The sequence below is a fragment of the Amphiura filiformis genome, chromosome 18 (assembly GCF_039555335.1).
Source record: "Amphiura filiformis chromosome 18, Afil_fr2py, whole genome shotgun sequence".
NCBI classification, from domain to species: Eukaryota; Metazoa; Echinodermata; class Ophiuroidea; order Amphilepidida; family Amphiuridae; genus Amphiura; species Amphiura filiformis.
In genome coordinates, this window is record NC_092645.1 from 59,150,395 (window position 1) to 59,176,110 (window position 25,716).

At 36.3% G+C, this 25,716-nt stretch overlaps 1 protein-coding gene across 1 annotated transcript; it reads right to left on the bottom strand.

Annotated features, from left to right (window-relative positions):
• Window positions 1-24,187: 24,187 nt before the first annotated feature.
• Window positions 24,188-25,370, bottom strand: LOC140139266 (substance-P receptor-like). The gene has a single exon (XM_072161047.1). It carries the CDS (start codon window positions 25,368-25,370, stop codon window positions 24,279-24,281), a length of 1,092 nt encoding a protein of 363 aa, XP_072017148.1. The 3' UTR covers window positions 24,188-24,278.
• Between the last annotated feature and the right edge of the window lie 346 nt (window positions 25,371-25,716).

The window sequence follows — 25,716 nt, forward strand, 5'->3', positions numbered from 1 at the left end:
TAAACAAAAAAAAAAAAATTCTTGGCCAAATTTTTTTTTTTATTAATTTTTAAAAACGAGACAAAAATATCTAGGGACCGTTTTTTATTTTTTGAATTTTGACCAACTTCACCAAAAATATTTGAAATTTGGGCTAAAATCAGGCTTTTTATGATTTTTTGAAAATTCAGCATTTTTTGACCATTTTGGTGCAAATTTCTTGATGTTGGTAGAAATTTTTAAAAAATGAAAAAACGGTCCCTAGATATTTTTGTCTAGTTTTTAAAAATTAATTTTAAAAAAATTTGGCCCGAGAATATTTTTTTTCACGTTGCACGAAAAAAAAAGTGGGCCAAAAAACCGTTTGAGCATTTTGGCCCAAATTTGACCTCACAGATGAACTTATCAAGTCTTTGCCATTCTAAATATGTATACTTTTATATACTTTAGACCAACAATTTAGCAGTTATGAGGCCGAAAGTTTCCATAATTCCAGGGTTCAGACCAACCTTAATTAAAATTAAAACCATTAAAAACCTGTTTCCTTTGACATTAGCAGTGAGGACATAGCATTAGGCCATATAAAATTAATGTTTTGGTGCTCTTCCCCTCTCTCCTCAATTTCTGGGATTTGTCAGATTTTTTTTTTTAGTTTTTTCAAAAAAAAATAGACTTTGGAATACTTGAGTCAAACTTTATACATACATGTATAAGTTTATTAGAGAACATGGATGACTTTGAAGACTTTGTGGTACTATAAGGGGTTGTCCTCAGAATCTAACATTTAAAAAAGAAAAGACCGAAAATTTTCAACTAATAATGCTAATTTTACATTGGGGGAAAAAAACCTCCCTCCCTCATCAATTCATGAAAATCTCTAGACGAAAACCAAAACATTAATTTTATACAGCCTTATTTGAAACATAATAAATGAGGAATTACAGTCCATGTTATGAATGTGTAATGGCCATTCATATATCAACAATACTTAATGTTTTTTTTAATTATTTTGAGCATTGTATTTTCCAAATACTATACTATTTTGAACTCAAGTCAGAGAATGTCCCCAATTTAATTTCAAAGCGATTAAATTTGTTCATAACTTTGATAAGAATCGTATGAATTAAAAGGGAGTAAATATTATTATTTGATTTCTTTTGATTTGATTGAATTTTTGGCTATGAAGAATGTCATGGTGAATAAGATCTCAATACAAGTCTACAGTGCTTTAATATGAGAAGTTGAGATAGACTGGAAATAAATCTTGGATTCCTTTGTTATAATTTGTGTGTGAGCATTCAAGCAAAGAAATGATATGGATAGCTAAATCTCTCCATGGAAAATTCCGGGTCTGAGTTTTGTTCTATTCATGAACCTTGAATGAAAAATGCACCTGTTATTTGAATGAATTTATTATGATATTTGAGGCAAAGACTTTAATGACAAAACTATCCAAAATAAAATGTTGCATTTTATAAGATTTATCATGCAGTTATTGAAAAGATATTCACAGAGTGACATGTTTTGGAAATCATTAATTTATAATTTAAATAACCAAATGTCAATCATTGTTTGAATGTTTGGAAACCTATTTGGACATAATGAAATTGGCAAATTAATGTGTCTGGATTTAAAGAATATATAGATTATGTTATTATTTATGTGATAAATAAATTGAGTAAAGTATGTGTAGAAATAAGGATACAAATGGTCGTCAGCAAAACAAAATACGAGCATCGGATCAAGTCAATTGTAAATATAAATGATATTTTGTTGCATGGAAAAAGATATTAAATTCATGCTCAATTATTACTTTCGTAAAATGATTTCAGATAAGACTTTGGAGTTAAGCAAACCGAGCATGATTACTTTTGAATTAAGATTTTTATTAAAAGTAAGGCCTACAGAAATTCGGAAACTTAGAATCTTTTTGGTCTATTTTAAATCTGTAGCCCCGTTTTCGTTGGGTTTGGGAAAATCATTGGCATCGAAGTCTTTTCAACATCATTGGAACCTGGAATCTACCTCAATCTTAACAAGCTTCAGCTTCAAGGAAGATCGTATGGTGTGAACTTTTATATCACGGATTTCGTCATATGAACTTTTGCGTATTCATAGAAAACCGGTAACCGGAAACTGTGCACAATTATTTTTTTATCAAATAAGACAGTATTTTGGACGTTATAAAAAATTAAATATATCTATGCAAAATAAAAATTATATATTTCTCTTTTAAAATTAATTGTAAGATTATCTTTTTGAAAGTCATAAAGACTTTTTTTTTTTTGAATAAATAAATTCATTCTTGATTTGTTATAACTTAATCTGGTCCAGTTTACATTTTTATTCTTAGCATCCTAACTGAGTATATTGGGTAAGGTGACAAAGAACTAAAGAATTCAATTGCGTGTTTGCTTCATTCCGAGTTAGTTATCAAGTAAATTCACCAGTAAATTCATTCAACACAATTGCCCAGCTGGTTAATTGTATTTTATGGAGAAAGAAAAACTATAAGCCTTATGGTCAACAACAAGATGCCCACCATCAAGCTATCGGGTTTGGTTTTTTTTTTTTTTTGGTTTTTTTTTTTTTTTTTTTTTTTTTTTTTGTTGTTGGGTTTTTTTTGGGGGGGTAATTGTATTTTTCTCTCTGAAATGTGTAAAGTTTCAAATAATTCATATACTATAAATGTAAGAACTGCAGTGTAATTATAGAAATCAAGATTATTTTGTTTTTATTATTGAGCATGCACATTTAGAGACAGTTCTAGGGTTTATTTTTAATTTGGACGTTTTTGGGGTCAATGAGGACCGTTGGAGAGGGGCAGGACGGCAACAAGCAAACGATGGTTCAACAATCCTGTATTCTGGCAGAGTTAATTACCACACAGAGGGAGCTGCACTTATTGTTACCAAAGAAAGAATTAACACGCTTCTGGAGTGGGAGCCTATTACGTCCGATTTCTCGAAGCTTGGTCAGGCTTCCTAAGCCAGCAGGCTTGCCCTACTAATGTGGATCCATTTTATTGATATATATTTCTTGATGATACGATGTGAAATTGTAAGCACTGGTACATAGGACTAATGGCTTCAGAAGCCTGACCAGTAGCCATGCTTCGAGAAACCGGCCCTAACAGGCTCTAATAGCCAGTCCTGTAATAGCAAAGATAACGTTTATGAACAATTACAGAAGTCACGATGTGCTCCTTGTAATTAGATATTTTAATGCTCATGTGGGATAAGATAACACTTTCTATGAACTTAATGAAGGATGTATGGGAAAACATGGATGTGGGCACGCCGTGTGGGATCATGAATGAAAATGGGGAGCTGACTGGTGCGTGAACAATAGCATGGTTATAGGTGACACTGTCTTTCCACATAAAGACATCCACAAACTTGCCTGGAAGTCTACTACCCGGGTCTACTAATGGCAGAGACATTTATCAAATTGATCATATCACTATAAAAATCAAGTGGAGAACATCACTTCAAGACATCCGTGTCTTCAGGGGTGCAGACGTTTTCTGGGAGTTGCCATTATTAAACTGAAGAGCAGAAAGACAGAAATCCCAAAACAGAACGACTCAGTTGTGTAGAAATAGTTCACCGATGAACTTTAGAAACCGATCTACTGTAGCGGATGACCAAGATGAATATCAAGATGGTAATGATATAGATCAAAAATGGGAATCCATTTAAGTATTATCATAAGTTGATACTGACAAGGAAGTTCTTGGCAAAAAGAAAACAAAATCCAAATACTGGTTATCCGAGCAAACTTGGAAGACTATATTTTTTTTCTGATATGAAAATAAATACGAACTCGAATACTGAATAGCATACTAAAGACATTCATGAAACTAAATTAAGCACTGCTCCAAAAATGTGTTTACCCATCGAAGATAGCTTCTGCCTGGATCGTATTTTTGAACTATTATTTCAATCAACTGTTATCAATGCCAATCACAATATCAAGTGTATGCATCATCGTTCTTTAACAGTGCTTTCAACTATTTCAAAACAATGTATTTAGAAATGTTAAGTGTTTTCAACAATTATTTCAATCAACTATTGTCAATTGTTAAAAACGAATGCAAACATAGATGACAACAACATTACCAAAAATTCCTGGAGTTCCTAATACGTAAGCGGCTGCAAAAAGAAGGGGCGATCCACATCAAAAGAAGGTATTTCTTCGTCTACACCTTATCCAGCTGATGGTGCGAAGGGTGTTTCGACAAAACTTTCTGTTTCATTTGCTGTTGTTTGCATGATGCAACTGAGTTGATCGCCAAGTACCTCACAAACGATACCAATGATTCAAAATAAGGGGAATTGTCTGTCTATGTCAACGAGATGCCGGTCTCTATATGAGTCTACACAAGTCCACAAACTTGAGTCATTGAAGAATCCGTTCATAATGAAATAGTGCATTCGCAAATGCGTCAATTCTGGGAAAAAACACTGATACACTGAATCAAGTGAAGTGCGCAGATGCAAATGTAACTCGTACTTTATGTATTAGAGTATACTTTTAAAAAATGTCGCCAAAATTCAACACTACGAATATAACATACTAAACTTCAGAATGACGAACTACAAACCACAGAAATGTGAAAAACTCTCTCTCCCCGCACAGACTCATATGTCGACAGGCCCGTAGCCAGCCCTCCGAGTTAGGGGGTTCGTTTTTGCAGATTTCTGTTAAGTATAACTGATGAGTAATGGCCGCGTAGCGGGCATCGCGCCGCGGAATCGCGGCGCAGGGGGGTGTCTGAGGGGGGATGTTCCCCCCTCAGAAATGGGAGAATTTTGAAAAATGAAGTCCCAATTGAAGGCATTTGGTGCACAATTTTTACATTATTATCAGAAATATATGGTTTCAATTTATTATTGCAAAGAGGCAAATTAGCACGGTTAAAACAAGAAAACGTTGCAAATCATGCACAGGGGGTGTCTGAGGGGATGTGCCCCCTCAGAATTGGAAGAATTTTGAAAAATGAAGTCCCAATTGAAGGCTTTTGGTGCATTATTTTTACATTATTATCAGGAATATAATGGATATATTATAGCAAAGAGGTAAATTAGCTCGATTAAAACAAGAAAAAATTGCTAATCAGGTGCGTTATTTCATCACAAATAATATCAATTATCTTATTTTCCTATGTTATAGGCCTATCACTCCCTTCATCTCTGAACTAAGCTTTCTCGGTTATCGGTTTTTTGCACACCATATATTTTTGTAGATGAGACAAAGAGGCAAATAATGACTGCTGTATTTATAGCATTAAATTAAGTCATAGGCCTACATAAACTGGGCGAGAAAAATAACAAATTTTGTGCTAAAATGGCCATTTCAACCACATTTCCCATGTTCTCCTTTTTTTGTGTCAAAATTTTAGGGTTCGATCGAACCCCTCGAACCCCCCCTGGCTACGGGCCTGTGTCGATAATAAAGAGAACAGGTTGCGCGGGAATTTAATTGTGAGTGTGGACTATATGCATGAGGACTCTCTTATTTCGCAGTGATATGTAATGTCACTTTGTCCAGATATTAGAATCTGCCTTTGATCGAAGCAGATAATGCTATTAAAACCATGCGTTGCTATAGTAACCATGGCATTTTTACAAAATCTACCAATTGTTAGTTTTTTCCATTAGGTATAATTGCCATGAATCTGTAAAAGTGGTTATATTTTTACCTAAATACCGTGTACTTGTACACCCATTTGTTTAAATACCGTGTACATGGTGTACTTGTACACCCCCTTGAACAGGGCCGTTCCGACCATTAGGCCAGGTAAGGCAGTCGCCTAGGGCGGCAAACGCAGAAGGGCGCAAAAAAAGGCGAAAAAAGAAAAAACGGGAATGGAGAAAGAAAAGGGGAGAAAAAATGAGGGGGAGAAAAAATGAGGGCGGATAAAAAGAAAAAAAAGCGGGGAGGAAAAACAAAAAGGGGGCGAAAAGAGAAACAGGAACAGGGGGACCTGAGAAAAAGAAAAGAAACGGGGCAGAAAAAAGAAGACACGGGGCGGAGAAAAAGAAAGATGAAACGTGGCGGAGAAAAAGAAAGAAGAAACGGGTGGAGAAAAGGAAGATGAAAATGGGCGGTGAAAACTAAGCAGAAGGAAAAAAGAAAAACAGAAGACAAAATAGAAGAGGGGAGAAAAGAAACAGAAAACACTAAGTGTCGATCAAAATAGAGAAAAAAGGAAAACCATAGGCGTAGGTCCCGGGGGGATGGGGGTGTAAATATTTTGCCAGGGGGATGATTCATACAATCATTCCCCTCCCCCCAATGTTGACGCCTGTATGTGGGTTTCTGACAAATTAACCTCATAGTTGGCCATTTTAGTCCCAAGAGTGCAATTTTTTCGCGATTCGCACGAATTTATTTCATTTTTGCACCACATTTCAACAGTTTAGCTTCAAAATGGCAAAATATTTCGCGCGCATTTGTATCACGAACTTATTATGTCGCCGGGTTATGTCGCCAAACGGTTCTGAATTCACTATACTTCAAGGATTTTTTCCAACCCCATCCCTCAATGTCAAAAAGAAATATATGCCACTGAGGAAAACGGTCGTAAATGGTCGTATACAAATAGGTCAAAACTGATGAGTTTTCAAGGGGGTAACCAATACCGTACCTTTTCGCCAGCGCATAGGACGCTGGTACCTAATTCTGAGATGGGGTTTGTGTACACTAAAGATTAGCTAAGATTATAGCCTTCTTCTATTGGTATGAATTATTTTTTTTACTTCTCGTGGTGGGAATGTTTTTGATGTCTGCTAATTCGATTTGCAAGGAAAAGAAAGTATGTTTTGCCGTTTCAACGAACGAAAACGATTGAGTATTGCCAAAGTTATGTTTGAATTAATTATGACTTAAAAAGTTATCATAGGTTAGGCCTACACATATAAACATAAACTTGTTCAGCAATCAGCATATCAAAAAAATGACATGGTCAATGCGGGGGAATGATCACGAGGTCATATCAGTGGAGCATAGCATGATGTTTGGTTGCCTGTGAGTGCATAATTGATATGTTGATAACAGATCTAATAATGTTGTGGAATCAAAATCTTCATTATATGGACCACATTGAAGTCAAAGTAATTATCTATCCTATCCTGTATCGTTTTATGGATAAAATTGACTCAAAATGTTATTGATGATATTATTGCTATCTTTAACATCAGTTTTGTCTTTTCAACGGGAAAATCCGATTGAAAATAAAGTTTTTAGGGCTAGCTATAATATTGAACAATATATCCCATATTTTGACATGCACTTATAGAAAATAAATAAATTATTGTCTTACTTTATAAATGATAAATACTGTAAAATGACACATAACTAAAGTGAGGCCAATTTCTATCTTTTTTATTTGATTCATAAAATTACATTCAACAAAATGATTGAAGACTGAGAAAACACACAATGCAGACAACAGAATGGAGTAGGTAAGATGCCATGTCCATAGCTTTGCAGGAGTTTCGGACTAACAATCAACACATTCAAAAAATACAGTTTAAAAGTGAAGATTGTAGTGAATGATCAGTCCTTTATCATGTGCTTGCCACTATCTACTTTATAGTAAACTATACATTGCGAAATAATATAAAATTATTTTAAAATAAAATGTGCATGTAAGTTGAGTTAACATAGCGAATTAACTAACAACTGCAGTGTATTTCTTGATTTTTATAATAAGCATGGGTAAAAAGCAGTAAAGACAAAAATACAGAACAATTTGGAGTAATGAATTAAAGAGTTGACAGGAGTTATAGGAGTTAATGTGTTTTGCTGTTTCAGTGTGCATGTTCTCACCATTGATGGTTTGGTGAACTGTCATGTAACATGGATGTAAGCGTGATCCTAAAAATGCCTTTCACGGTGACCCAAACTATTTACAAGACCTCTTCTGCATTGACGCTGGCCTTCCCTTTTAAAGGGAATTTTTATTTCGGTATGCTTTGGTGGGGCGGCAGGGAGAGGTTTTGCCTAGGGCGGCAAAATCCCTAGGAACGGCCCTGCCCTTGAATATTGTGGTTACTGAACAATGACATGGGAGATGAGACTATTTTGCTTCATAATGCTAACCTTATCACCAGGAAAGTGGGATTGAATAGCAAAGGTAATTCGTTTTCACATATCGGAGCAATTATTGAAAGAAATGGTTTTGTCCTTATATTATTTAAGAAAATTAATTTCACGTGTTCATCACTTTTACCTTGCCTTCAGAAGACAATATTATATAAGCGTAAAAACGATGATGCAAGCTGTTTTATCTGATAACAATACAAGCGTATTACAAATGAGAATTTGAATTGATAACACAGGCGTAAAGTTGATAACACATGCGGTTTATTTTGATACCGTTTTGATTGATTTACGCTGAATTCACAGCAAATTGTTTAAATTTGTCATAAGATAACGTAAAGGGGGGAAAATACGGATACCGGGATTTGCAAGGTGCGCCTTATCATCCAACTATCATGACTATTGTGGTGCGCAATTTAATACAGCTACAACACAACTAGGACAGGATTGTGGGAATAGGCAATACAAACAAATTAGTTCCATCTTTCGATCGGCCATCGATGCTTGGTCGTTTCTTATTCTGTATGAAATCAATTAATTGACTATTGTCATTATGAATCTTTTCCTGTATTGATATTGACCAATATAAATTTAGCATTAATTCTGATTAATTAGTTGTTAGTTCATTAATAACAAACATTGAAGTAGCATCGACGGTCGATCCAAAAATCGAACAAACTAGTGTAAACTAAAAATCCAACACATGTAATGACCATGTCCATGCTTCAAAGTTCAACTTTTCAAAAATGCAGACTCGTGATTTCTACATCTACAGTAAACTCCACACGTGATGTTGACAATGATGGCAGGGGTGTTTCGAAAGAACTTACTGTTTAAATTGGTGTTGTTTGCACGATGCAAATGCTACCTAACTAGTCACCAACTACGCAACAAATTATGACGAAATTCAAAATAAGGGGAATTATCTTTGTTCAATAAGATGACATTGATCTGTAAGTATAATAATATATACCACATCATTCGCAATTAAAGAAGGCAAATGAGAATGGTAAAAATAATGATGAAAAGTTGAACTTTGCACAATCGAATCACTGCAGCATCCGTTGATAAGTAATGCAATAAGTGTCGCAAATAACAACCGAATTATGTCAATTCTGGAAACGGGACATATGTATCCCGGATCAAGTGAAGTGCCCAGATACAAATAAAATGTACAATTTACCCATTTATATAGTAGATTAATTTTTGAATGTACCGGAATTCAATGACAAACAGGCCATGAAGCTCCCCCGGGGAAGCTCCATGACTACGCTTGGATATGAAAAACAATCTGAATTTTTTGTTCACCATGTTCGCACAGAGTCAACGTCGATAATAGAGTGGTTGAACAGATTAAAAACACCGTGTTTTGGGCGAAAATAGAGTACAATTGTAACATTTTCGCCAGCCCATTCGGGGCTGGTACCTGTTTCAGGTTTGGGGTCAGTTTACTCAAGAGATTATATTTTAGTGGTATTGGAATGATTTTTTTTTACTTTTTGTGGTTAAATTTTTTTTAAATATTTTAATTCGATTTGTTAGGAAAAGTAAGTATGTTTTGCCGTTTCAACGAACGAAAACGAGTGAGTATTACCAAAGTTATGTTTGAACTAATTAATTATGACTTTAAAAGTTTAAAGGCCTAAATGTAACAATAATAGTTAATATATATAGCATCATATGGTCAGCAGAAGAAAATCTGACATCACCTATGATGTCATATCAGTGTCCTTGACCGGGGTCCTTACTCCTTGACCACTGAACAGCGTGATATCATGTTGATAACAGATCTATAGAATCAAAATCTTCATCATATCCCCGGATCATATCACAGATTCTCAACAATCTGTGATCATATGGACCATATTGATGTGAAAGTAGTTATCTATCATATCCTGTGTCGTTTTATGGATAAAAATGACTCAAAATGTTATTGATGAAATGGTTGCTATCATAAACATCAGTTTTGTCTTTTCAACGGAAAAATCCGATGCAAAATAAAGTTTTTAGGGCCTAGCTATAATATGGGCATAATTTATGCATATAGTATTGAACAATGTACCCCATTTGACATGCACTTATAGATAAATAAATTGTCTTACTTTATTAATTTAATAACTTCTTTATTATAAATAAAATGACACATAACTATTTGATTCATAAAATTACATTCAACAAAATGATTGAAGAGAAAACACACAAGGCACTAGGCAGACTGTTATAGAATGGAGTATGTAAGATGCCATGTCCATAGCTTCGCAGGAGTTTCCGACTAGCAATCAACATGATCAGCACATTCAGAAAAACACAGTTTAAGAGTGAAGATTGTAGTGAGTAACCAGTCCTTTATAAATGTGCTGGCCACTATCTATTATAATATAGTAGGCTTAAACTATACATTGCGAATTAATTAAGTTATTTTAAAATAAAATGTACATGTAAGTTAACTCAAACCGGCAGTGTATATATCGAAAGCAGTGAAATCGGACATTCCTAAGCGAAGATATTGAGTTCGTAAGTTCTGGTATTACAAAATTGGAAATTGAGATATCGTGGGTAAAAAGCTGAAAAGACAAAAAAACCAACGACAACAACAACAACAACAAAACAAACAGACCAGAACAATTTGGAGTACATGTAATGAATTAAAAGAGTTGACATGAGATTAGGAATTAATGTTTTCTGCTGTTTCAGTGTGCATGTTCTCATCGTTGATGGTTTGGTGGACTGTCATGTAGATGTAAGCGTGATCCTAAAAATGCCTTTCACATTGACCAAAACTAATTACAAGACCTCTTCTACATTGAGGCTGGCTTTCCCTTTTAAAGGGAATTTTTATTACCTTCATAAGGGGCTAAATGAAAATAAACTGGCCTCAAAAAGAAACTTGTCACAAGGTCATATCTTAAATTCCTGTCGATAAAAATGAACAAAAATTGAACACAAGATTACTTCAATACTCTACTCTAAACACTGTTCAGCAACTAAACAGTTGTCCAACTGATACCGCAGCAAAATTCACTGACATGGAACAGCTTCCTGGACCACATTCACAGCCCAATAATTGGCCCCCAACAAAAGAAATCTATGAGTAAATGGAATAGTGTGTAACAAGACCTGTTTCTTGGTCGAGCTATGAGTTGTAGTCGACTCCAATATTTTGAAACTCATAGCGAGACCAATAAATGTTGGGTGTAAAGCATCCAATTTTATCATTATTATGTTTTGGATCCAATATTTTCACACACTTGGATTCATCAAAACATAATAATGGTCATAATCGGTCAAATAATGATGGAGCTAGAGCAATTTTTATCAATGACCTTGAAAGGTTGCGAGAAGAAAAAGAAACTACAAGAGTCCAGCCGAAGTTCGGCTGGACTAATCATTTGGAGTCATTTGCAAGGATTCAATACAACAGGCAATCATTTGGAATCCTTTCCACGGATTCAATACAACAGTATCAATTGGAATCCTTTCCACGGATTCAATACAACAGTCAGTCATTTGAAATCCTTTCCACGGATTCAATACAACAGTCGGTCATTTGGAATCCTTTCCACGGATTCAATACAACAGTCAGTCATTTGGAATCCTTTCCACGGATTCAATACAACAGTCAGTCATTTGGAATCCTTTCCACGGATTCAATACAACAGTCGGTCATTTGGAATCTTTTCCACGGATTCAATACAACAGTCAGTCATTTAAAATCCTTTCCACGGATTCAATACAACAGTCGGTCATTTGGAATCCTTTCCACGGATTCAATACAACAGTCAGTCATTTGGAATCCTTTCTACGGATTCAATACAACAGTCAGTCATTTGGAATCCTTTCCACGGATTCAATACAACAGTCGGTCATTTGGGATCCTTTCCACGGATTCAATACAACAGTCAGTCATCTGGTATCCTTTCCACGGATTCAATACAACAGTAAGTCATTTGACATCCTTTCCACGGATTCAATACAACAGTCAGTCATTTGGAATCCTTTCCACGGATTCAATACAACAGTGAGTCATTTGAAATCCTTTCCACGGATTCAATACAACAGTCGGTCATTTGGAATCCTTTCCACGGATTCAATACAACAGTCAGTCATTTGGAATCCTTTCCACGGATTCAATACAACAGTCAGTCATTTAAAATCCTTTCCACGGATTCAATACAACAGTCGGTCATTTGGAATCCTTTCCACGGATTCAATACAACAGTCAGTCATTTAAAATCCTTTCCACGGATTCAATACAACAGTCGGTCATTTGGAATCCTTTCCACGGATTCAATACAACAGTCAGTCATTTGGAATCCTTTCTACGGATTCAATACAACAGTCAGTCATTTGGGATCCTTTCCACGGATTCAATACAACAGTCAGTCATTTAGAATCCTTTCCACGGATTCAATACAACAGTCAGTCATTTGGAATCCTTTCCACGGATTCAATACAACAGTGAGTCATTTGAAATCCTTTCTACGGGTTAAATACAACAGCGGGTCATTTGGAATCCTCTCCACGGATGCCATACAACAGTGAGTCATTTGAAATCATTTCCACGGATTCCATACAACAGTCAGTCATTTGGAATCCGTTCTATGGATTCAATACAACAGTGAGTCATTTGAAATCATTTCCACGGATTCAATACAACAGTCAGTCATTTGGAATCCGTTCTATGGATTCAATACAACAGTGAGTCATTGGAAATCCTTTCCACGGATTCAATACAACAGTCAGTCATTTGAAATCCTTTCCGCGGATTCAATACAACAGTCAGTCATTTGGAATCCTTTCCACGGATTCAATACAACAGTCAGTCATTTGAAATCCTTTCCGCGGATTCAATACAACAGTCAGTCATTTGAAATCCTTTCCGCGGATTCAATACAACAATCAGTCATTTGGAATCCTTTCTACGGATTCAATACAACAGTCAGTCATTTGGAATCTTTTCCACGGATTCAATACAACAGTCAGTCATTTGAAATCCTTTCCGCGGTTTCAATGCAACAGTAAGTCATTTGAAATCCTTTCCGCGGATTCAATACAACAATCAGTCATTTGGAATCCTTTCTACGGATTCAATACAACAGTTAGTCATTTGGAATCCTTTCTACGGATTCAATACAACAGTCAGTCATCTGGGATTCTTTCCACGGATTCAATACAACAGTGAGTCATTTTTGGAATTTGTATTTCTATATTTTGCCTCTTCGGTTTCATTTTGCTTCATTATATTTTTGTTGTATTTTATGACATATTAGATTGATTTATCATATTATTATATTTTTGTTTGCATCAAAATATTGCTCATTATATACTGGCGTGATATTCATTATCTATGTATTTGATTTGTTTGATCTTGATATGTTTTCATAATCTACGTTTTGGTTTCATTATCTTTGATCTTCAAATTGATCATTTTGTGGTTCAATTATTTTGCCGAAATGTATGCTTTTAATAATGATATGTAATACTTTGTTAAAATGTATGCTTATAATGATATGTGTTTTTGTTCAAATGTATGCTTTAATGACATGCAATATTTTGTTGAAATATGTGCTTTATTGCTGTGTAATATTTTGCTCAAATGTATGCTTTATTGTTATGCATTATTTTGTTCATGCTTTAATGATATGCAATATTTTGTTCAAATGTATGCTTTGATGTTATGCAATATTTTGTTAAAATGTATGCTTATAATGATATGTGTTTTTGTTCAAATGTATGCTTTAATGACATGCAATATTTTGTTGAAATATGTGCTTTATTGCTGTGTAATATTTTGCTCAAATGTATGCTTTATTGTTATGCATCATTTTGTTCATGCTTTAATGATATGCAATATTTTGTTCAAATGTATGCTTTGATGTTATGCAATATTTTGTTGAAATGTATGCTTATAATGATAATGCAATATTTTGTGGAAATGTATGCTCTAATGATATGCATTATTTTGTTGAAATGTACGCTTATACGTATTGACATTCAATATTTTGTTCAAGTGTATGCTTTGATGTTATGCAATATTTTGTTGAAATGTATGCTTATAATGATAATGCAATATTTTGTTCAAATGTATGTTTTAATGATATGCAATATTTTGTTGAAATGTATGCTTATATTGATTTTTAATATTTTGTTCCAATGTATGTATGTTTAATATGATTGCCGAGGGCGTGGATGCCGGTCATCCATCCTCTCTTATTAATTCTTGCTGCATGTTTGAAATGTTTTATCTAATATTTTTGCTCTGATATTTTTGTATTTTACCATTCACATATCATGTTCTATTGCTTGCTTATATCTCAAAAAAAATTGTGCAAGTAAAAAGCGCCCTCTGTGGCAATTAGAAAGTAATGTTGTGACATAATGCTTACATCAACGTCAAGGGCATAGTCTCAGCTCTCAAATGCCGTTTAGTCTGTTCAATTTGCTTGTTTTAATCTCGAGATATGCTTACTTAACAACGAAAGGGTAAAATCACAATTGTGCCACTTTTACTAGGGAAGAGGGCTGTACATGTAAATCAATGATAGCATCAAGTTTATCAAGAGTTCTTTCGTCAAATCAAAAGAATGCATCAATTACACAACAATACAAAATTGTTTTTAATGTTTTATCATGATAAATGTATAATGATTCTCTTTTTCCACTTACGACCAAGTAAATGATAAATAAATATTTCACATTCTGCTGTAAAATTAAATACATGTGCATGTCAATGATTTTACCATGGTATATACTGTTCATTTTGTCATTCAAGACATGTTAAAAGACAAACAAATATTACACACTTATAGGTTAATGAACTTTGACAAGTTCATGAAATTTGACAAATTAATGAAATTAGACAAAATAATGCACGCGCGCTGGTGTTGATGCGTCAAATACACGAGCCCCGAAGGGGGAGTGCATTAGACGCATCAGCATCAGCTATCATTGATTTACATGTACAGCCCTATTCCCTAGTAAAAGTGGCACAATTGTGATTTTACCCTTTTGTTCTTAACTAAACATATCTTGAGATTAAAAAGAGCAAATTGAACAGAACAAACGGTATTTGAGAGCTAAGACTGTGCCCTTGACGTTGATGTAAGCATCATGTCACAACGGTATTTTCTAATCGCCAAAGAGGGCGCTTTTCACTTGCACAATTTTTTTTGAGACAGGCTGTATGTTATGTTTCTGTAATTGTATTTTACTATTTATTGCTTGCATGCTTTGTAAAATTACAGTCACTTTGAGTTACAGTCTTTTCTTTTCCCCTTGTTATACCCGCATGCAATAGCATGCAGGGTATCTTCCCATCCTGTGGTTTCTTCTCCATCTCCTCCTTCTCCTCCTCCTTCTCCTCCCATCAAACACATCATTCTGTCAAGGCTAGCGCTAAAACTACAAGGGCCCCAGGACCCATATGTGGTACACTAATGGGCCCTACCCCGTAGATGTGCCTTTTGCCCATCTTGGCCCCAGAGGTCAAAGGTCACGGGCCCCAGGGGCCCAAATGTAAAAACACAAACCATGCCGTTTCTCATCAGATGAAGCAGCCTCAGGGCCGTGAGTTGGTACACTGATAGCCCCAGGGGTACTCTATAAATACAAGTATACATGAGCCCCATATGTTATATATTATGGGCCCCAGGGCCCCAAATGTTAAAAATATGGGGCAACAGATTGACAAGCCTAGCTCTAAAGCTACAAGGGCACTAGGGCTCATATGTTGCACATGTATAAGCCCTAAATTGTAGATGTGCCTTTTGCCCATTTTGGCCCCAGATGTATAAGGCTAGAGGCCACAGGGGCCCAAATGTTAAAACAAAGGGCCGGCCGTTTCTCAGCAAATAAAGTAGCTACAGGGCTCACATTTGGTACACAGATAGGTTTTCAGTATTATATTGTCATATGTACATATGTGCCCCATATCTCACATAATATGGGCCCCTGGGCCCCAAACGCTAAAACATAGGGCCGGTCGTTACTCTGTAAATAAAGCAGCTTTAGGGCTCAGAGTTAGTACACAGATTGCACCTGAAAATCACATTGTTATATGTACATGTGAGCCCCATATATTACATTATATGGGCCCCAGGGCCCAAAACGCTAAAACATAGGGCCGGCCGTTACTCAGTAAATAAAGCAGCTACAGTGCCCAGCTTGAGTCTACTGATAGCACTAGAGAATTAAACTTCAACATATGTCCATGGGCCTCATAAGTCAAATATTATGGGCCCCATGGCTTAAATGTTAAAACAAAGGGCCGGCCGTTTCTCATCAAATAAAGCAGAATTTGTACACAGTAACACGCACATACCCCCACACCCTACACACGTAGGACTAAACAGACATATCCGTATTATACTTATTAATATAATAATTGGAAATACCAGCATGAAGCGTTAAGGCTGTTCCAGTTAAATTACATACCCATTGGCTGTTCTATTTAATTTACATACTCCCTCTGAAATGGTCCCAAAATAGGCTGTTCCGTTTAATTTACATACTCCCTCTAAAATGGCTGTTCCATTTAATTTACATACTCCCTCTGGAATAGTTTTCCCTAATCACATTGCATAGCCTCACTGTGAATAAGAGAGACTGACAACAGCAATCTATGGAGAGACAACTCCCCTGGCAGGGGACTTTTTACAAGTTCTTTATTTTAAGTGCTACGAGAGTGCAACCTGCATTAAATTAAAGCTTGTGACTTGGACTTTCAATTTTTACACATTTTCCACCCAATTGGGCGACTTTTTACAATTTCTATATTTTAAGTCCTCAGCAATTTGTACACAGATAGCACCTGAGAATTATATTGTTACTAACACCCACGCACGCACCCATCCACCCCACACACGTAGGACTAAACAGACAGACCGTATTATATCATAATTGGAAATACCAGCGTGAAGCGTTAAGGCTGTTCCAGTTAAATTACATACCCATTGGCTGTTCTATTTAATTTACATACTCCCTCTGAAATGGTCCCCAAAAGGCTGTTCCGTTTAATTTACATACTCCCTCTGAAATGGCTGTTCCATTTAATTTACATACTACCTGAGTAAGAGAGACTGACAACAGCAACCTATGGAGAGTAAGAGAGACGACTCCCCTGGGAGGGACTTTTTACAATTTCTTTATTTTAAGTGCTACGACAGTGCAACCTACATTCAATTAAAGCTTGTGGCTTGGACTTTCACTTTTTACACATACAATTTCTTTATTTTAAGTCCTCAGCAAAAAAAGGACTGTAAGTTTGGGTACACCGATAACATGCGGGTATAGCCGTATTTGTGTACAAATATATAGCCTTCTAGTTTCTGCTCTCCTTCTGAATGTCTTCTTAATCGTGTTGGTTCTTTAAAAGATCATGTTTGCTTGTATATTTTGTTGTAAAGCGCATTGAGGCTCTTCGTAATAATGCGCTATATTAAAGAGTATTTCGTGATCCTAGCATCCTCTATTTATGTCATTTTTCATTAGATATCCACGAAAAAACCTATTCCCAAAATTTCAGTTGATTTCGATTTTGCGTTCGCGAGTTATGCATGATTATGTGTATTACACTGCTCCATAGACAATGCGTTGTAATTTGGTTCTGGTGCACCAGAACGAAATTCAAATTTCACGATATCTTTGCTAAACGAATTAATCTGCAAGAATATTTTGTACATAAAAATTATGTAGCCAGAGGTTTCCAGTGATATAAAAATCTCAACTTTTTTTGAGAAAAGTGGGGGGATGAGGCTGTGGATCACGAAATGCCCTTTTAAGTGCCTGTTTATTTTATTATTATTATTTCTAATAGGCTCGGAATTCAAGCCTAAGACGAATTTCTCTGCATAATGTTCGACATTTGATGCATCATTGAGAGAGTTGATTGATTATTGAATGAAATAGATTGCACAATCACTAATTGAAATCGAAAAAGTTAGTGTTCATTGAATTTCGTGAGTAAACGTTTGTTTCGAAAAATGGGCGGGAAAACCTGTATACTAGGCATGAATCTCACAAACATACCCTTTTAAATTTTTTCTTTATTTTATTTATTACTACAATGTGCTTAACATGAACAAACCAGATATGGCAATACTTGTCAATATAAATGCCCAGTCTGCATCATCCAAATAGCAACATTTGATACTCTTAAAGCCACTGATTTAACACTGAGCGCAAATACCATTTTATATAGGCTAGGTCACATGTCATACTGATATTACGTTATGTTTAGTCTGTCAGATAGTGAAACGTCGCACGTGTTATGTGCAGTATGTAACGGATTAAGTTTCATTTCTTTGAATGGATTTAATTAAAATTAAAACCATTAAAACCCGTTTCTATTGACATCAGGACATAGCATTATTTGAAACATAATAAGTGAGGAATTACAGTCCATGTTATGAATGTGTATGACATTATATTTAACATTACCCAGTTTTATTTTCGACTTTATACTCGTATGTCAATTCGGGTGCTCGGTTTTGCGACATTCAGTCTGTTTTATTTTGCAAAGGAAGCTTTGTAAAAGTGACGGTACGTTATTATTTTGAGCACTGCATTTTCCGAATACTATACAACTTTGAACTCAAGTCAGAGAGTATCTCAAATTAATTTCGAAGCGATTCAATTTGTTCATAACTTTGATAAGAATCGTAATTAAAAGGGAGTGAATAGTATTATTTGATTTCTTTTGATTTGATTGAATTTTTGGCTATGAAGAACTAAAGAATTCAATTGCGTGCATGCTTCATTCCGAGTTAGTAATCAAGTAAATTTCCCAGTAAATTCATTCAACACAATTGCATGCCGGGCTGGTCAATTGTATTTTATGGAGAAAGAAAAACTACAAGATGCCCACCATACCACCAAGCTTTCTTTTTTCTCTCTCTCTGAAATTTATTAAGTTTCAAATGATTCACATACCATGAAAACAACTGCAGTTTAATAATAGAAATCAAGATTTATTTTGCTTTTATCATTGAGCACATTTAGAGACAGTTTATTTTTAATTTGGACATTTTAGGGGTCAGTGAGAGCCGTTGGAGAGGGACAGGACGGAAACAAGCAAACGATGGTTCAACAATTCTGGCAGAGTTGATTATCACACAGAGGAGCTGCACTCATTGTTACCAAGGAAAGGATTAACACGCTTCTGGAGTGGGAGCCTATTACGTCCGATTTCTCATGGTAATGATATAGAACAGAAATGGAAATCCATCAAAGTAGCATAAGTTGATACTGACAAGAAAGTTCTTGGCAAAAAGAAAACAAAATCCAAAGACTGGTTATCCCAGCAAACTTGAAAGACAATATTTGATGAATGGAAAAATATCAAGGAAAATCTATGCTAGATTTCTAAACCAGCTGAAAGAATCTTGCCGGCTGAAAAACAAAGAAGTCAAACGAAATGCTAGAAGAGATAAAGCGACATGACGAGGTGAATTGAGTTACGTATATCAATTTACAAGGGAATTGTGGTGCAGGAAATTAACAAACCCGCCAGTTAAAGACAAACATGTCAAGGCCATTTCCACAGAGCATGAACAGGCAAACAGATAGGTAGAGCATTTTCAAGAAGTTCTCAATAGACCAGATCAGATGACCCGGAAGATCCGCAACCAGAAGATTCGCAACCAGCACCGGATTTGTTAGATATCAACACTGATCCTCCAACAGAGGATATAGTTTTTAAAGTTATTCGATACATGAAAATGTGTGCGGTATAGATTCAATTTACATGGTTTATGCAGAAATGTTGAAGGCTGATATCAAAACTTCTACAAAAATCTCTCTCTGATTGGTTCCCTGTGTAGTCAGGCGTTCGTCAGGGATATATGCATTCCCCAATTCTATTCCCTATGTAGCAATCGACTGGATCATGAGAAATACACATGAGAAACCAAAAGGCATTCAATGGATTTAGACTTCGCTGATGACTTTGCTTTGCTGTCTTCCAAGCTTGATCATATTCAAGAGAAACTGATAGACCTCCTAGACTGTTGTTTTGGAAAACAAATTGGTTTTTATCTGTAAACATGGTAAATGCCACGAAAACTCAAGTTTTGAAAATCAACAGCCCCTGCCAAGGGCCAATCAAATTGCACAATGAAAACCTAGAAGAAGTTGGGGGGTTCACGTCTTTGGGAAGTGTACAAAAGCAGCCACAACCAAAGATATTAAATCAAGACTCAACAAGGCAAGAAATGCTTTCTGTAAACTTCGTCCAATTTGGAACTGAAAACAATACAGATCAAAATTTACAACTAAGCCATAATGTGTGATTTGCATAAAGAATAGATTCCTATTTAAATGTTAGTTTTCACTGTGAATTGATTTTGATTAAACGTTTTTGCAAGAACGTACAACTAATTTATTAATGTAGACTTCATATATTACTTTAAAATGTGCATTTTTGTATAAAAAATAAAAAACAACTTTCCAACAAATGTCACTTACTACACTTAGTCTGCCAGTAATAAAAACACGTTTTATGGGAGCATCACCACAATTAATTTCATTTAAAGAACTAAATGATACTGAGGTCCGTGAAATAATCATGGGTTGTGCAAATAAGACCTGTCTGCTTGATTGTATGCCAACTTGGCTGGTGAAAGAAAACATTGACATTGTTGTACCGTATATCAAGAATAAGTCTCTTGAACTTGGAGTTTTCCCACGTAAACTGAAAAGAGCCATTGTAGCTCCCATAATTAAGAAAACTACTCTTGATTGGAACGACCTTCAACATTACAGGCCAGTTTCCAATATAAGTTTTATTGGAAAGATAATCGAGAAGGCAGTGATCACCCAGTTTAATGAGCACATTGAACAGAACAATCTTGATGAAATCTTCCAGTCTGCGTACAAGCACAAACATAGTACCGAGACTGCTCTGCTCAAAGTAAACGATGACATCGCACGTGCCCTGAAAGATAATCAAGCTGCCTTCTTGATTCTGTTAGATTTGTCTACTGCCTTCGATACCATTGATCATGACATTCTGTTTCATAGGTTTGAACATCACTTTGGTATCAAAGGCACAGCTCTTCAATGGTTTAGGTCGTATATGACTGATCGTACATTTCAAGTTAATGTAAGTGGGTCGATGTCTGATGTGTTTGGACTGTGTTATGGTGTCCCACAAGGATCAATTATTGGTCCTAGGGCATTTACGGCTTATTCCCAATATGTCGCTACCATCATTCGGCATTACGGTATAATATATCACATATACGCTGATGATGTTCAATTATACCTTGTTTTCAACCCCAAAATTCCTGGTGATGCAGCATGTGCTCTGTTTAAACTGTCGTCTTGCGTCAAAGAGATTCATTCTTGGATGACACTAAATAAGCTCAAACTGAACAATTCAAAAACCGAATTCTTCATTGCAGCACAGAGGATGATTTAAGGAAGCCCCATCATGCACTGTAAAAGTGTTATCACTAGAGTTTCAACAGCCACTTTACTTTTCAAATCCCATTGAACTCTGTGCAAAAGATGTTGTTTTAGAATTGCCCGTGTGTCATTATTAGTTGGTCGATTTCAGATCTAAAGTGATGTATGCACGAAGGATCATTCACACCTTCTGTACATAACATAAAATGTGAAATCGACCAACCTTTTAAAGGTGTTTTTACTGTAAATATATCTGTCCAAATTCAAATTTAACCATGCACGTGTGTATGCAGTGGGCGGCAGTGGTGTCATGTTCACTCACACAGCTGTGCTAACCGCAAGACTTGCTGGGAAGTGCTTAAATCATCCTCTGATTGCAGCATCACCACATAACTTAACTCGTCTGTCTGGCACTACGTTGTGCATTGGCGCCACTGAAATTGTTCAATCTTCATCCATCAGGAGCCTAGGCGTATCCTTTGACACTTCATTGACCATATCATCTCATGTAACTGCTCTTTGCAAGTCTCTGAATTTTATTTTGTGGAATATATCACGTATACGTCGTTACATTGACCAAGAGGCCTGTAGCAGTGCACTGAGAGCCCTTATTTTGTCCAAATTGGACTACGCCAACGCACTGCTCGCTGAATACAAGGCTGGCGACATTACACGCCTTCAACGTCTGCAAAAAAAAACTGCTCGCATAATCTTCCAACTCCCGTGTCGCCACTCAGCTTCAATCTTATTAGACACACTTCACTGGTTACCCGTTAACAAACGCATCAGTTTCAAAGTTCTCCTGTATGTTTTCAAGACTGTTCACAATCTGGCTCCTGACTATCTCACAAATAGTATCACAATTCACAAACCATTAAGACAAGGTACCCGCTCAGCTGTGGGTGTTAACCGTCTTGCGACTCCGAAATACACTCCGACTATATGGAAAAGTAGTCTCCTTTGCTCAAATAAAAGGGGTCCCACAGTTAAGCAATTGTCTCATGTATATATTAAACTTTACTTTCCCCGATTTTCAAGGAAATCTGATGAAAGACCTCGTCGTACAGGAGTACTGAACACCGCAAGGTATTCCCAAAATCTCACTTGATTTACGGCGAAATACACTGACATGCACCCCGTGTCATTAAAGTAGCGTGCTATAGACGGCCCTCACTTGATAACAGTCAGTCCGATTGACTTGGCTCAAACGGTATTTCCTAGATATACTTTGCCAGATTCTACTCTCTAAAAAGGAATCTGATTGGTTACAAAATGCCATCGTACTGTAGGAAAAACCATACCCTCCTCCGTACAGTCATGCTTAGTGTGTTGTGTGGTAATGTATGCATTGTGCATTGACCTCGAACGCCTCTGTACACACAGCGTGCACACACTGGAGTCGAGTATAATTTATTTAAAGAGACTTTCATAGGAAAACTTTCCCATATACAGGAGGTTCAGCGATGGAGCTTTCAGTGTCTGTGGTCCCAAATGTTGGAATGACCTTCCTATAACCATCCACTCATCTCCCACTGTTAATGCCTTTAAAGCCAGTTTAAAAACCCATCTGTATTAAGTTTTTTTTCATTTCATATCTTTTCCCTTTTTCCGCATTGCTGTGGTCATCAGTATAGTTTCTGTTTTATTTATTTTTGTTGCATGTAAAGCGCATTGCTCAATTTTGGAAATGCGCTATATTAAGCGTCGTTTGTATGTATGTGTGTATACTCCTCTTTGTAACTTGCTCACATTGTGCGGATTTGATTGCAAAATCCTTGTCTTCGTGATTGGGTCACTCGGTCATATTCATCACCGTTTCCGAAGTGGGTTTAAGAAACTTGGCTTCCCAAAACGTGTTTCCAAGGCTGTTGCCAAGTATGCTTCTGTCAGTTCCATGATTGGAACCAACATCATTTGGAGACTGCGAAATCGGCTCACCAAAATCAATTAATTCTTCCTGTTCATTTTCATGTTGTTTGTAATTTATTCATGTAATGATTTATAATGCCGCTTTGGTGGCCCAAATGTATTTGTTCATTATTGAATAAAAAATTCGTATATGTATGTAATTTTTATAATATTGGCATGAATTGCAAACATCGTAACTTTCGCCGATACTAACTCGCTAGGATAAACACAGTAAACACTTGTCCCATTCCCCCCGGGGGGGCACTCCAACTTTGGAGGTGACGCGTATGTAGGGCTGTTAAGACCCCCTTTTTCAGCATCGCTGTCACCCAAAGACCCCATATTTTTTTACGAACACATGCTTTGTCACCCGAAGATCCCCTATTTTTCCATTTGATCTGTCACCCGAAGACCCTTACAAGTTCAATTTGAACAGCAACTTTCATTTATCACTGATTTTGTTACTTATTTTGAAAAAACAATGAAATTTGAAGCCATTAGAACTAGAAATTCGATTTTCGAGGTTTTTGTGGCTCTGTTTCGGCTCTCACCCAAAGATTCCATTTATAAAAATGGTCATGTTCTCACCCAATGACCCCATATTTTTTACATTTTGCTCTCACCGAATGCCAAAAATCATGCTCTCACCCAATGACCCCATATTTTTACATTTTCTCTCACCGAATGCCCCTTAGTGCGACAGTGCCAGCCCTACACCTATATCCATTTCATATTGAAGTGCCCCCCCGGGCCCATTCCATTACGTTTCATGTCTTTCACGAAATTTGTCAATTTCTCCGTAACAGCTTGACCTCTCGTAGAAATTGGTTTGGGAAATTATGCTATTTGTTCGATACGAACATGTTGGTATGCAGAGACTAGGTATTTGCAACAGATCCCGACACTGATTGCGCCAAGCTTGCTTCAGACGTTTCACCATTTGTATCTCCTCGTAACCCTCGGCGACATCGGCGCCAAATTTTTCCTAATTTGGCGCGAAAATCTTGATAGTGACACGCATAAATAAACGGATTAACACACATATTACAAAGCGCAGATACCACGGTGTAATAATAAAACAAACCGTTCCAATCCACTTTTCCTCCCAGGTTGCTGTAGAAGTAAAGGATCTCATTCGGTCCCCAGCAAATCATGTATGTTAACGACACAGCAAACATAGTTTTGATGACATTTCGCGATGCTTTCTCTGAATAATTTCTGTTGTTTCTCTCTCTAGCGGTCCCGGCTGCGATTTCAGTTGTTGGTCCTACAAGTCGAAGTTTCAACAGGATCCTTGTATAGACGAACCCAATAACTGCTAATGGTAAAATATAATGATCAACGGGTACAATACAGCCTATGATGAATCCAACTTCTGGAGTCCACCACTGTTGAAAACATTCGTTATCTAAGCTTACGTTATGAGTAACTGACCAGGGTAGCTCATGAAGCAATCCAAAAATCCAAGGTAAAATGGCGAATAGTTTAACTCTAAATGGTGTCAACTTAAGACGATACACTATAGGATGAAAAACCGCTATATATCGTTCAATGGTAAGATACACCAAGTTAACCGTTGATGCCACTGCTAGAGCCCATATAGGATACTCAGATATCCAAAATTTACATACAAAGTCACTCAAGGCTGAGTTAGCTTGTGCAGGTGCATTGGTGACAACACCATATCTGAGTAAGAAGAAAAAACTGCTGAAGAAATCTATCAAAGATTGATTGCATACGAGGATGTTGGTGATTCCACGAAGAGGAAAGCGAATGCAAACATAGATGACAACAGCATTACCAAATATTCCTAGAGTTCCTATTACGTAAGCGGCTGCTAAAAGAAGGAGGCGACCCACATCAATAGAAGGTATTTCTTCGTCTACGCCTTCTCCAGGTGATGTTGACGGTGACGATGGGGGTAAGGATGATTCGACAAACCTTTCTGTTTCATTTGCTGTTGTTTGCATGACGCAACTGAGTCGGTCGCCAACGCCAAGTACCTCACAAACGATACCGATAATTCAAAGTAAGATGTAATTGTCTGTCTCTATGTCAACGAGATGCCGGTCTCAATGATCTACAAGTGATACGACCAATTCACTCTCGATTAAAGAAGATAAATGGGAATCATAAAAACAATGCAGAAAAGTCCGCGCACTTGAGTCATTGAGGCATCAGTTCATAAATGATGAATTAATTCATTCGCAAATATGTCAATTCTGGAAACAAACACTGCTACACTGAATCAAGTGAAGTACGCAGATGCAAATATTTGAGCATTAGACATTAGAGTATATTTTTATATGTCACACA

What these genes read in the sequence shown, in the direction of transcription:
- LOC140139266 (XM_072161047.1), bottom strand. Translation starts at nt 25,370, where the DNA reads ATGCAAACAACAGCAAATGAAACAGAAAGGTTTGTCGAATCATCCTTA.